The 13709-nt window shown below is 44.1% G+C and overlaps 2 protein-coding genes across 3 annotated transcripts in view; one reads left to right on the top strand and one right to left on the bottom strand.

The window, feature by feature from the left end:
* Positions 1 to 6628, top strand: part of UXS1 (UDP-glucuronate decarboxylase 1) — a 70482-nt gene extending 63854 nt beyond the window's left edge. For both annotated transcript variants that reach the window (XM_040336453.1, XM_040336454.1), the window contains exon 15: positions 5712 to 6628. In XM_040336453.1, coding sequence (XP_040192387.1) covers positions 5712 to 5843 — 132 coding nt within the window. In that variant the 3' untranslated portion in view covers positions 5844 to 6628. The remainder of the gene's footprint in view (positions 1 to 5711) is intronic.
* Positions 6629 to 8649: 2021 nt separating this feature from the next.
* The window catches only part of ECRG4 (ECRG4 augurin precursor), a 37786-nt gene continuing 32726 nt past the window's right edge, over positions 8650 to 13709 (bottom strand). The window contains exons 4-5 of the mRNA XM_040336452.1: positions 11278 to 11441; positions 8650 to 9425 (exon numbers count right to left, since the gene is read on the bottom strand). Coding sequence (XP_040192386.1) covers positions 9264 to 9425; positions 11278 to 11441 — 326 coding nt within the window. The 3' untranslated portion in view covers positions 8650 to 9263. The remainder of the gene's footprint in view (positions 9426 to 11277; positions 11442 to 13709) is intronic.

Genomic DNA, 13709 nt, shown 5'->3' with positions numbered 1-13709 from the left:
GGCTCCCTTTGGGCCCAGCGCCCTGAGGAGAAATTTTATTTTATTTTACTTTTCTTTTTCTTGAAGAATCTTCTTTCAACTGTTGGCTGAGAGACAGGCTGGATATTATAGATCCTTGTAGTCTACTCAGTCCGACCAGCAAGCGTGGGCACACCTTTGCAAAGAGGCTTGGTCTGCCACGCCATACCTCATGACTCCTGAGGTGGCCGGTGAGCTTTGCTCCGAGGTCCACATATGACTGAGCTGTGGTGTTGTCTCAATCACAGTGGACCGGGCCGACAGCTACCTCCATTGCGGTTGTAGTTCTGTCAGGAATGCGTCAGCGAGTCCTCGCTCGGACGGGTAAGTACAGTCCCTCCTGCTTCGGTGGGTTGGTACGGCTGGGCATTCCTGGGGTTCGGGGGTCCCTTCCCCTTACTTCCCTGCTCCTTTCCCTTGCTGCATTGCTAACATTGCCGCTGTCAGGGGGGAGGGGGCCTTCCTGAGGGGACTGTGTTATCTGGCCTGTGTTTTTTTTTTTTTTTTTGTTGTATTGGGCTTTCCTGTGAGGTAAAAAGCCCTGTGATGAGCACAGATGTTTATGATTATACTTCAGCAGACGCTGACTGATTGGTGACACCTGTAACGGTTTTGCTTTTTATGCTGTATCTGTGTCTTATCCTTAAATAAAACAGCCCTATGAGGCTTTTCCTGTTTAAACACAGGTCCCTGCAAAAGTTACCTCACGGTTCTTTTCCTCACAGGCAGCGCTGGGCAGTCTCCTCCTGAGGGAGTCCCCTGGTTACCCCTGGTCAGCGCAGCAAGTGGGTGAGAGGCCCTGAATAGGGCTCTAGGAGCTTTTGTCTATTTGTATGGTGGTGGCAGCAGGTGTTAGCACCTGTGATTCCCACAGAGTTTTTATTGTAGTCCTGGACACAGTTTGTGCCAGGGTGGGGGTGGACTGCGGGCGGGCGGTAAAAGAGTGCCCCCTTCCCCCGTTATCCCCTGGGGAATGCTCTGTTATGGAGCCATGGACTAGGTACCTAGTTGAAAAAAAAAAAAAAAAAAAAAAAAAAAGGCAGAATAAGGCATTTATGGGTGCGCTTTTTACTGCTGCAAGGGACTCTCCTAAGCTGCATAGTGCAGCTGGGTTTCCGCCAAGGGCTCGGTCTTTTTTGGATCACACAAATCAGACCGCTGTGTAGGTTTTTTCCTTCTGTGCCCTTCTTTGATAATTTCTGAGATGCGGAATGAGAAAAGCCACTGAGGGCTTTTGTAGTCCCTCACCGCCGGGCGGGAACCCCTACTTGTATGGATCTGACTGATAGAAGATCCGAAGTACTGACCCGTTCCATGTTTACCATGCTGGGGTCTGGCTTGCGGCCTATTGTGGCCACTACACTGGGGTCTCAGTGGTCGCTGGCGCTATTTTTTTTTTGGGAGATTTTTCAATTACATTGAAAACTCCCATTGGCGCCCATTTTGTCGTAGCCACGCTATGGCGCAGCTTACATTGTGCTGGCCTTTTTCCTGTGGCCGCGTTCTGAACGCTCGGCGGCCATCTTGGAGTAGTCCTGACCCCTAGTGCTGTATACAACTCACAGAGTGAGCATTTTGCACCAGACAGTGGAGGAGCACCGACTCTCTCCTGAGGTTATTAGCCTAGCGGACCAGCTGGTCCAGGGCCTCATATAGGTCTGTGATGCTTCATTGAATGCTGCGCCCTTGTTATCCAGGGCGTCTGTTTCAGAATGGTTTTATGCACACGGTGGTGTAGTGCTTAACTCCATTACTTGGCAGCAAAAGAGTCATTGGTTCGAATCTCCAATCTGCCTGGAGCTTGCATTGTCGCTCCCTGTGTCTGTGTGGGTTTCCTCCGGGTACTCCGGTTTCCTCCAAAGACATGTGTGCATACACCTACATAATATACATACACACTATGTGTGTGTATTATTTAGGGGCAACCCTCCCAGGCCGTCAAAGGCCCAGCTGGGGGACTAATCTGTCCCTGGGTGCATAAGCCGATCACGCCGGCACCCAAATCCTGCCAATGTATATAGCCTTCCCTCCCTGTCTCTAGGTGGGAGGGGCGGCTTGCAGGTTCACAATTCAGTGAAACCTCCCTGCTCTCCGACTAGTGGGTCTGCGAGGTGGTCTCTTCGGAGTACTAGATAGGGTTTCCTCCTATCCACAGAACAAAGTTCTGTCCTTGTGTCTTCCCCTCCCGGCACGTCGGTCTGCCTTGGGCAGTGTGGGATTTGCTAAGCTGCAAGGTAATTTTACCTTTCCTGCAGGACGAGAGTTTTGGGGTTTTCTATGGGCCTCAGGCCCTAAATACCTTTGTGAACGTCGGGTAGTTCCGCATGGAATCCATTTGTTCGGTGGTAGCTGCGCTTCATCCGGGGGATGTCCTGACGTCCTCGGACATCAGGGACGCATACATGCATGTCCCGTTTTGCACATGTCACAGTGTTTTTTTCTGTGCTTCGTGATGAGAGAAGGGTCTCTGTCAGCCTGTGGCCCTCCCTTTTGATCTGGCGTCAGCACCATGGGTTTTCAGCTAGGAGCTCGCACTTATTTGAATTTTGTTGGGTCAGCGAGGCTTTGCCTCATTGGCTACTTTGACGACTTTCTTCTGAGAGCAGCTTCTGTCTCCGACCTAGTGGATGGGTTATTCCCATTCAGACCCTCCGAAGATTCGGGTGGATGTTAGACGTTTAGGCCAGAAAGTGTAGCTCAGTGGCAGCAAGCCTGCCCTACATGTGTGCGACCCAGGGTTCAAATTATGGGCATGCTAGGTTCCGACTCAGCGTTGGAGTATCTAGTGTTGATCCAGACTCCTCAGTGGCAAAGGTCCTTCTTCCCCTGGAGAAATTGCAGACTCTTCAGTCTGCGGAGAAGGTATTGGCATCACGCAATCGGTCTTCTCTCCGGGCGCCTGCTGGTTCAGGGTCTGTGGGTAGCCTCCTTCAAGGTGGTACTGTATGCCCAGTTCCACACCCTGGTTTTCCAGTGGAACTACTGTCCAGGTGGTAAAAATCTCTTGTCTCTGAAATCATTAGATTCCTGTGCGCCACCTAGTCAGAGTCTCTCTGAGTTGGTGACAGAGATTCCCGACTCTTCGGTCCGGGAAGTTGTTCCTTCCTTCCAGTGGTCGGTGTTTACGACGAATGCCAGCTCACGGGTTGTGAACCTGGAGGTTCACAAAACTGGGGGGTCCAGTCGGCCCTGAGTCGCTGGACTTGCGTGGACCTATGACCACACCTCCTTGAATGTGTCTGGTCTCGGTAGCTACCCAGGGTCGGGCCTGGCTAGTGCCTGGTGGAAGACCGCCTGGGAATACCAGGTGCTGTCTACTGTTCATTGTCCTACTATTTTAGGCGATCAGGCTATGCTTCTCCTTGTGGTCGACCAATCTGGTTTCAGCCGGACAACGCCACGGCCGTGGCTTCAGTCTACCATCAGGTATGCCGGCAGGCAGACTACTGGAGTCGCCAGATGCTGGACCAGGGCGACTGGTCTTTGTGCTTTGGGGTGTTTCGGCTCCCTTGCAGGAGGTGAGCCTCACATGGCATGGATCTCCTGGCAGCTTGTCTCCGCCGCAAGGGTGTCAGTTAGTGGCCAGGTCTAGTGATCTTGTACAGACGCGTCAGTCGCGCTGGTGGCCCTGTGTTGTCTGTATCGGTGATTTTTTGCCATTCCTCCATGGTAGTTGCTTCCTCGGCCGCTCCACAGAGTGGATGCTGAGGAGATCCCGATGATTCTAATCGCTCCAGATTAATCTCGGCGTCCTTGGTACGCTGATATCGGGCGCCTGGTAGCGGAGGCACCCTGGCGATTGCCAGGGCAGGAGGTTCCTGTCTCAAGGTCCCATACTTCCTCCTGTTGTACAGTCACTGACTTGCTTAACATGGTTATTGGAAGCCAGACTTTAGGTGACCAGGGTCTGTCTGACTCGGTCATCTCAACAGGGCACCGTAGTCTTCTTCCGGAGGATCTACCGTCGCACCTCTCTTGGTGCGAAGGGATGGAGTGACGTCCACGGGCGTACTTTCAATGTCCAGGGTCCTGCTGTTTTTAAAGCTTGGATTGGTTCTAAAAATTGCTTAAAGCACCGTTTGGGGGCAGATTTCAGCCTTGGCTGTGTTTTTAGTGGCCTTTTTGCGGCCCGTTCCCTGGTGGGTCCCCTTTTTTTGTGTGCAAGGGGTTTGTCATATACTTTCCCCTCTTGGCCCATCTCTTCCCCCATGAGTTTTGACTCTGGTGCTCTCGGTTCTTCAGGAACCTTCCTTTTGGAAACATCAGAGAGATTTTCTCTTGACACTATCTCAGAAGGTGGCCCCTTTAGTGGCCTTTACCTCTGTTAGAGGGGTTTCTGAGTTGGCGGTCTTGTCTTGCAAGCCGCCATGCTTGATCCCCCATAAGGATTAGGTGATGGTGCGCCCGCGACCTTCCCTTCTTCCGAAGGAGGTTTCGGCCTTTCATACTTTAGGCGTGGTACGCGCTTTGCGGGTATACCAGCCTACTACGGCTCCATTTCGGAGCTTCTGACTCTCTTTTGTGTCGGTGTCTGGTCCACAAAAGGGCCTGGCGGTCTCGTCGACCACCATTTCTCGGTGGATCGGGCAGGCCGTCATACAGGCCTATGCTCCTAAGGGCGGGCCCCCCTTTTCCGGTCACGGCACTTTCGACCAGGGCAATTGGTGCTTCCTGGGTTTTTTTTTTTTTTTTTTTTCCCGACATCATGCGTCGGTCTCACAGGTGTGCGAGGCGGCGATTTGCTCGTCCGTTCACGCTTTTTCCAGAATTTACATGGTTGCTGTGAGTGCATCTTATGATGTTTTTTTCAGCCGCTAGTTTTTGCCGGCGGCTGTTTAAAGTTGCACCTCCTCCGTTGAGGAGCTCTGCTTGTTTTGGGGTGAAGTTAAAATTGTTTTTACTGATATATTTCCCACCCCTCGTTTTTTGACACTGCTTGGGGACGTCCCACTTGTCAAGATTTAAGGAGCTGTGTCCGTCCATGGACGATAAGAGAAAATAGGATTTTTTGTACTCACCGTAAAATCCTTTTCTCTGAAGTCCATGGACGGACACAGCTCCCACCCCTCCTTTTTAGGTTTGTACTGCTTGTTACGAACTGAGGCTGCAAGCTGCAGTGAGGAGGGTTATGTCTGGAGGGACCGCCCCCTGGGCGGGGCTGTTCAACTCTGTTAATGTAACATGTATTTAACTATTTAACATGTTTCTGCCTAGTCCTCTCCTGTAAACAGGGAACATAACCCACTTGTCAAGATTTAAGGAGCTGTGTCCGTCCATGGACTTCAGAGAAAAGGATTTTACGGTGAGTACAAAAAATCCTATTTTTTTTGTTTTTTTTATGGAATAGAAAAGTTTTTGTATTTTACCATAGCAATATTTTTAGGAAAACTAAAAGATCTGGCGGCTCCAAGCACTGACCTTTTATGAGAATGATGGCTGTTTGGCAGGCATGGTTATCCACTGGCTTTAATGTTCAGGAGCAAGTATGCAGCCAGTGAAGTCAGAACTCCCAATCTTCATACTTGGTCTCAGTACTTTCCTACTGTGGCAGAACAAGTTCTTAAAGACCTGAAACTTTATTGTTCTGATATTTTTCCTGTAGACATTTGTTCATAAAATTGTCAAAATGCCCTCAAAAAGAAGATGTGATAAAAGCTGTAAATCATGGAAATGTATTGGTCCCCTCTCTGTAGGTTCCACTGGAGGAAGGCTTGAACAAAACCATCCACTACTTTAGGAAGGAACTTGAATACCAAGAAAACAATCAGTATATCCCCAAGCCTAAACCTGCAAGGATAAAAAAAAGCAGGATGCGACACAGCTGAACACTCCATAAACAAAACTAGGATCTCTTGATGGTTTACAAGATGTAATTTTTGTTCTGCCTCTCCCGTTTGTTCCTTTTCTAAGAGAAAAATAGACTTCTGAGAGGGCATCATGAAGAAAAAAAACTGGAATTTCCCTACAAAGCTTGCTTTAAAGGAATGGATGTGCCTAATAACATTGAGAACTGCAGATATTGCCTTGCACTTTTTAAAATTTGTCTTTCTATGTACAGTAGTGTAGAACACATGGAAGTCTCCACATTTTATATATCTTGCTTTGACTGTTTTTGACTACTGTCTCTGGACAGGTCAGTCCTGTTGCCATCGGTGGGGCCAGCTAAGCATCGTCATTCAGTCTTTAAGACCCTGCCAAGTACGAGTTCAAATAAATGGTTTCTTTTTTAAGCTAAAATGATAACAGAAATAAACATTATTTATGTGTAATGATAGTATGATGGGTACTTTAAAACTTTAGATGTATTCTATGCATAAAATGGAGGTAACGATGCCAGTGGAGTCTCTCTGAAATATTATTGATAAAAGGTAAATCCCTTGAAGAGTAATGGGATGAAAAATTAAAATTTATGTCAGAAAGCTTTATTTGTTTTTTGTTTTTTTGTTTTTTTTGTATTTTCTTTTTTTTTAACTGTAAAGATATTTTTTATTTTCCTCAAGGTTTCACTGAGCTGTAAATTTGAATTTAAAAGCAGCTATTAAGATTATTTGAAATCACTATTGTGTTGTTATGTGTACTCTTGGATAAAAAATAAAGTATTATCAGTTTATGGTGGTTGAAAATGCTATTTTAATAAAAATATCTACTGTTTGGGGCTCGTTTTACACTATTTTTTTAAATGTGGTTTCCCATTTTATTAACACGCCGTTTGCCGTCATTAAAATATGCAGGCATGATCTGACCTCAGCGTGTTGCCAGTCAAGGCAAAGTGAGAGGGAAGAACAACAGTAGTGCATGGGGTTTCTGTTATTTTTTGAAAAAAAAAAAAAAATGTTCACAGGTTTACCTTTTTTATTCACCCTTTTTTTAGTAGGTCGGGTCCCTAGCATGAGCAAGCTTTCAAATTGTAACGACCAGTCCAAATGTAAGCCCCACTAGTGAGATTTAAACAAAGTGGAAACACTTCCAGAAAATGTGTCTGGTTAAAGGGTAAGTTCACCTTTTTCGTAGGCCCCTTTTAAGCAGGATAGCAGGCGTGCGCCCGCTGCACTTCGGGGGTGCCGATGCACATGGTCAGCGATTGTGGGCATGAGAGGCAGAACAGGGAACATGTGTTCCTAATAGCTAGGAACCACTATCTGTAATTTCCTCCAGTCGCTCCCATCCCCTACAGTTAGAACACACACCAGGGAACGCAGGTAACCCCTTGATCCCCTAGTGTTAACCATTTCCCTGCCAGTGACATTTTATACAGTAATCGATGCATTTTTATAGCACTGATCGCTGTTTGATCAAACGCTTATTGCGATTTTTTTTTTTTTTTTTTCACCAAAAATATGTGTAAGAATACATATCGGCCTAAACTGACAAATTGCTTTTTTTTCAAAACGATTTGATATTTATTATAGCAAAAAGTACAAAAATATATATTTTTTTCAAAATTGTCTTTTTTTGCTGTTTATAGTGCAAAAAATAAAAACCACAGAGATGATCAAATACCACCAAAAAGCTCTATTTGTGGGGGGGGGGAGTTAATTTTGTTGTACGACCGCGCAATTGTCAGTTAAAGCGATGCAGTGCCGTATCGCAAAAAAATGGCCTGGTCATTGAGGGGAAAATCTTCAGGGGCTGAAGTGGTTAAAAATAAAACTGCTTAAATGCCTAATACACAGTGTATGTTGTATACTTAACGGTCTTGAAGTTTGAAGGCACTCTGTAATGTGTTGCATAAGGATATTCTGTTATCTGCGGTCAGGTATAAAATTAATCTATTAACAAAATCTATAAAAAAAAAAAAAACAATGCCTTATTTAAGACTTCTGTGAGATGAGTGACAAACCTTTTCTAAAAAAAAAAGTCCCTGGAGTGCCAATAGTCACCATTTTTGTATCCGTTTTTATGTTTTCAGTGCTTTTTTCTCAAAGGTGCTCAAACTGGTGTGCAGTCCAGTGCATTTTTGTTCTGCATCTAAGGCGCATGGAAAGTAGGTTATGTGGTTTCCAATGGCAAAGTTCACAACAGTGTGGTCAGTTCTGTAAAAAAAAAAAGTAAAACGCGCTGGAATGCATCAAAAAACTTACTAGCCCTTAGTAAAGTACAGTGAGGGCGAACCTGGGCACCCCAGATGTTTTGGAACTACTTTTACCATGATGCTCATGCACTCTGCAGTGTAGTTGAGCATCATGGGAAATGTAGTTCCAAAACATCTGGAGTGCCAAGGTTTGCCATCGCTGTTATAGTGGTAGAACAGACTTTTTCGTCTGTTTTACCACTGGCACGCATCTGGAAATGCATCAAAAATGCACGTGCAGAAATGCATTTGGAATGGATCTGAAGTGCATTTTTGTGGTGTGAACCTGCCCAAAATCTGTTTCTCCAGGCAAAACTTGCTTTAACGTTTACAGTGAATGTGTTGCCTCACAATTTTTTCAATTTTGAAGTGTATGACAAGTTATTCTTCCCTGTGTAATACTGGCATTTTAGGCTGAGGATAGGCTCGCTATACGTATTGTTTATTAGTAGATATAGGTTTCAGGATACTGTAAAGATCATTTGTATAGGTGAGTCCTATGCGTGAATTTTAATAGTCAATGGGGGGAAAAAAATACACATTTCATAACAGATGTCTCATTTTAATTTCAAATTTTAAAACTTTATTAAGGTAACATAAGAAATATGTAATGACTGATTTGTATTTATGCATCAATGCCTTTTTCTAAAATAGAATTGCATGTATAAACATTATTTAGCACTGCTAAATATAACCATTGAGTGTATGAACCCCAAATCTGTCTTGCTGTATACAATCCTTTTTAATCTATTTTTTTTGTCAAAGTTTATCTAGAGATCCTGCCAGTAACAGAACAGCCTTGTTGAAGATGACAATGTTAAGCTTCTGCCTTTCAATTAGCGGCAACATTGTCAACAAGCTGGCTTGGGGCTTCCTATCACGTATGCCTCATTACTGACAGGATCTACAGATTGGAAATGAAAAAAAGATTAGCTTAATAAAAGTGTGTGTGTATATAGTGGGGTATAATGCCAAATATACTAGAAAACTGATTTTAAGTCTTGGTACATTTTAAGGTGTTGACAGGACCACAGCAGGAGAATGCAAAGGGGTATTTCAGTTTTTTTTTATTATATATATTCTCCTCAATTGCCAGTCTACTAGAATGCACTTTTTCTAGTTGTCCATATATTGAATGTCCTTTTTGTTCTAAACTTTCAAGCATAGCTGACTTCTAATAATCATCATAATTCACTCCAGCTCCATGCCTGAAGGTATTTGGATTGCGAGGGCCTATAGCTGCATCTTCATCATAATGGTGTTGGTGAAAGCCGCCATAGTATTCGTCACCAGCACGTCCTTGGTTCATCCAGTAAGACATGTCATCTTCATATTTCTGGAATAAAGAGAAAAGTCACCAGTGAAGTCTTTGTGTGTTAGAGTATCTAAATTCAAACTTTGACAGGTGGTTTAAATCTTCAATACATACCAGTAAATAACATATCCATTGTGAGTGGATTAATTATTTAAACTTAATACATTTAAATTGTTTCTAGACTTGTATACTTCCCAGGAAGTACTACCCCAGCGTCGCTATAATGCATAACATGTCAAGGTGTTGGAACAAGCAGCACAAATGGCCTTTTTCCCTGTTGCTAATATCTTTAGAGTTATTGACCTGTAACAAGTAAGCAGCTAAGAAAAGTCATTTATTTTCTTGTTCTGGATCACTGACTGCACATATTGATTGCTAGAGAATCTGCATGACAGGCCTGCATCTTTTAAAATCCACTATAGCAACTATTGTTCTATTCTCTGTTCCAGGTACATATATATATATATATATATATATATATATATCAGTGTCTCAATACAGTTAAGTAGTCCCTGGGTAAAAAGCGCCTGCTACTATACAGTGACCAATTATACTGTCATTCAGCCAGGGCTCATAGATCATTGACCGCTGCTTCCTCCCCTCTCTTTGTATAGCATTGCACTCATCCTGCCTCTCCTTGTTACTATAACGCCAGCTATTCTTTTTGCCTTAATCTTTCCTTTTGACATAATCAAGCCTTTGTCAAAAATGTAAAGGTGTCAAAAAGTAAAAACCACAATAGACCGTTTTTGACGATTCCATTATTGGGGGGAATTGTGTCCGGTGATGTTCATATATCTTCAATCAAGTCGCCCGACGGACCCGAAAAATAGAAAAAAAAATGAAAATACTCAGCCTCCATGAGAGGCCTTCCGCCAACTGCTGTCTTTTGGCTTTGACAGCTGTTATATAGGCAAGAGCGAGCCACCCGCTGACATAACTGGATGACCCCACCCCCTCTGACATCACCTAATGTCAGGGTTACTCGGATATGTCACCTTGTTAAAGGGGACCCCAAAGCACTCTCCTCATGTTGAAGGCAAGCGGCCTGGTATGGTTCAGGAGGGGGGGTGCTTGCTCATCGTCGTGCCCCCCCCCTCTTTCCTGGCCTGCCAAGCTGCTTGCTCGGATAAGGGTCTGGTATGGCTTTTGGCGGTGACCCCACGCCAATTTTTTTTATTTACATTTTTGCCATAGAGTTCATCTTAAAATCCATGCCAGACCCAAAGGGCCTGGTATAGATTTTGGAGGGGGGGACCTCACGCTGTTTTTTTTCCTTAATTTTGTCATAGGGTTCCACCTAACCACTTCAATGCACTGTATTATATACTCTGCACTGTGTGTATATATATATATATATATACGCATGTATAAATTATACACACTAAAATGCCTACACTGTATATGTAGTCTACACTGAATGCACTGTGTGTATTATATAAAAAACATGGTATATGCATGCACACACTAAACTGCCTGCACGCCACTAACTAACCTGCCTAATCTAGCTCAAATTTTCTCAATCTCCATGTATCACCCCGCATACGGCCGCTGTAAGCAGCCTAATATAGTGTGGAGTGTGGACTTGGCTCCCTGAGCCATAATTGGCCAAAGGCACCCTGTCTTTGGCCAATCATGGCTCTCACAGGAGATAGAGCTGTGATTGGCCAAAGCATGCAAGTCAGGTGCATGCTGTGGCCAATCAGCAGCCATCAATGCACTGCGGCTCTCTAATTTGTGCGAAGGCCCCATATGTTCGGTTCGTCTGCAAACAAATGAACACACAATGTTCAAGCCAAATTTACGTTCGAGTCGAACATCAGGACCATCCCTAATTTTAACATTTTGAATGGCAGTACTTGACACCACTTACAGTTTCATCAAAGCCCATGTAGAGGAATTGCTGGTACCATTGCTGCACTTCAGGTCGAGACCGGTCCCAAAGCTGGCGTTTGGAACGCTTTAATGTGTTTAAAAACTCATTGGCTTTGTTTCCCTCTACAGCCACAATGGTCTTGGCTGGTTCCTTTGATGCAGCTAGATAAAGTAGAAATAGAAGAGATAAGGAATTTAGAATACAAATCCCCTAATAGATAATGAGAAGGGACAACGTTACTAGGAAACAGAGAAATATTGTTCCTATCAAACAAGAGTGGATCTTCTTCGGTGGCTTTGGTCTGTCTGTCCTATTATGCACGTTGACAGCATTTGGAATGTCTCTGTAGAACACTTCAGTTTTATGGCAATAGGTTACTAGCTCAGCACCTAAACCTCTTCCTTTAGTGCTGTAAACATTGGATCTTCCAAGGCAGAGTAAGTCGATGAGAGTAGGACCAGTTAAGTCACATGCAAATCTCATAAAATCCAGAAAAACACGTTACAGATGTTATAAATTGAGTTACAATTCAGTGAGTAAAATAAGTATTTGATCCCCAAGCAAAACATTTTCTATTGGATTAAGGTATGGAGACTGGCTAGGCCACTCCATGGCCTTAATATGCTTCTTCTTGATCCACTCCTTTGTTGCCTTGGCAGAATGTTTTGGGTCATTGTCATGAGCAAAAAAAAAAGTTTTTTTTTGGCAGATTACAAGCATTTTTGGGCCCATAGACTTCAATAGAAATGCCTGACTTGAGCAGAAAAATGCTTGGAAAACTCTCAAATAGCAGCTCTCCACCTATAATTTCTTCTACCTCTCCTCTCCTTGTCCTTTCTATTGGCCCCGGGGGACATGTATCAATGCAAAAAAGAGTTTTAAATACTAAAGTTTTTTCGGGAGCAGTGATTTTAATAATGCTTAAAGTGAAACAATAAAAGTGAAATATTCCTTTAAATTTTGTATCTGGGGGGTGTCTATAGTATGCCTGTAAAGTGACACAATTTTCCAGTGTTTAGAACAGTCCCACAGCAAAATGACATTTCTAAAGGAAACATTTTAATTTAGAACTGATTGTGGCTGTAATGAATTGTCAGGTCTCTGCAATACAGGAAAAAGTAATTTAAAAAAATGGCATGGGTCCCCGCCCCCCCCCCCAGTCCATTACCAGGCCCTTTGTTTTTAACCGTTAGTGTGATACCGTAACAATGTTGAAATTTAATAACGGTTAAAAACACTTACAGTTTTGCTGTATAAAAAGGACATCAATAAAACGTTGCGCATGGCAGCAGCAGAGCCCGACGCGTTTCGCAATAGTTTGCATCAACCCCAGATGATGCAAACTATTGCGAAACGCGTCGGACTCTGCTGCTGCCATGCGCCACGTTTTATTGATGTCCTTTTTATACAGCAAAACTGTAAGTGTTTTTAACCGTTATTAAATTTCAACATTGTTACGGTATCACACTATGTGCCTTCGTTTTTCTTTATGCACTTTGGATACGGTCTGATCGTTTGAGTTGACGATATTCCCCCTTGTGCTTATGTACGTGATGTCTTCAGGATATCCTCCCAACTCCATATCCAGATCCGGTTGATGTGGTCTTCATCCATTTACATTCAGCTTATATTGAGCCTTTAGGCGTATGCTTATTTGGGTTCAATACCTCTGGTAAGCCTCCGCTTCTGGTGGTGGTTATTTTCACTATTCATTTACTTTGATTCACCATGGTGTTTGGAATTATTCATTTGATTACTCATCCATCAACAGTTTATTTTTAACAATTTATTGTTATCTCATCATACATGGACTTTTCACTTGACTACACTGTCAATTGGTGTTGACACAGACTATTATTACCACATCACTTTTTATTTTAGCGCCACAAAATAGTTTTTGCATATTGTACCACTTTCTTGTTTCACTAGATTGTTTGTGGCTGCTTATTATTTGGATAGCGCAGATTTTTATATTTTTTTAAATAACGCTGCCTCCATGGGCGGCTCCCTCCGAGTGACACGTCTCCCGCTGTGACAGCTGTTATATAGCTTTGAAAGCTGTTATATAGCTGAGGGCGGGGCCATCTGGTGATCTAAATGGGTGACCCCGCCCCCTCTGACACTACAGGGCACCCCGGGGATGTCAGAGGGGGCCGGGTCATGCGTATAAGTCTCCTGTCTTTTTTCCATTTTGACACATTTTTGGTGAAATGGTACCACAATGAAACCACTGGACAAGGGTTGTGGGGATGAGGCCCTTGTCCCCATCAACATGGGGACAAGGTGCTTTGGGGTGGGGGGTGCAGAGCTTCCCCTGCCCCAAAGCACCCATCCCCCCATGTTAAGAGCATGTGGCCTGGCACGGTTCAGGAGGGGGGCACTCCCCCCCCCTCTTTTCTTGTGGCCTGCCAAGTGTGCTCGGATAAGGG

Source organism: Rana temporaria, chromosome 2 (genome assembly GCF_905171775.1).
Source record: "Rana temporaria chromosome 2, aRanTem1.1, whole genome shotgun sequence".
Taxonomy (NCBI): domain Eukaryota; kingdom Metazoa; phylum Chordata; class Amphibia; order Anura; family Ranidae; genus Rana; species Rana temporaria.
This window is presented reverse-complemented; position numbering and strand designations above follow the sequence as displayed.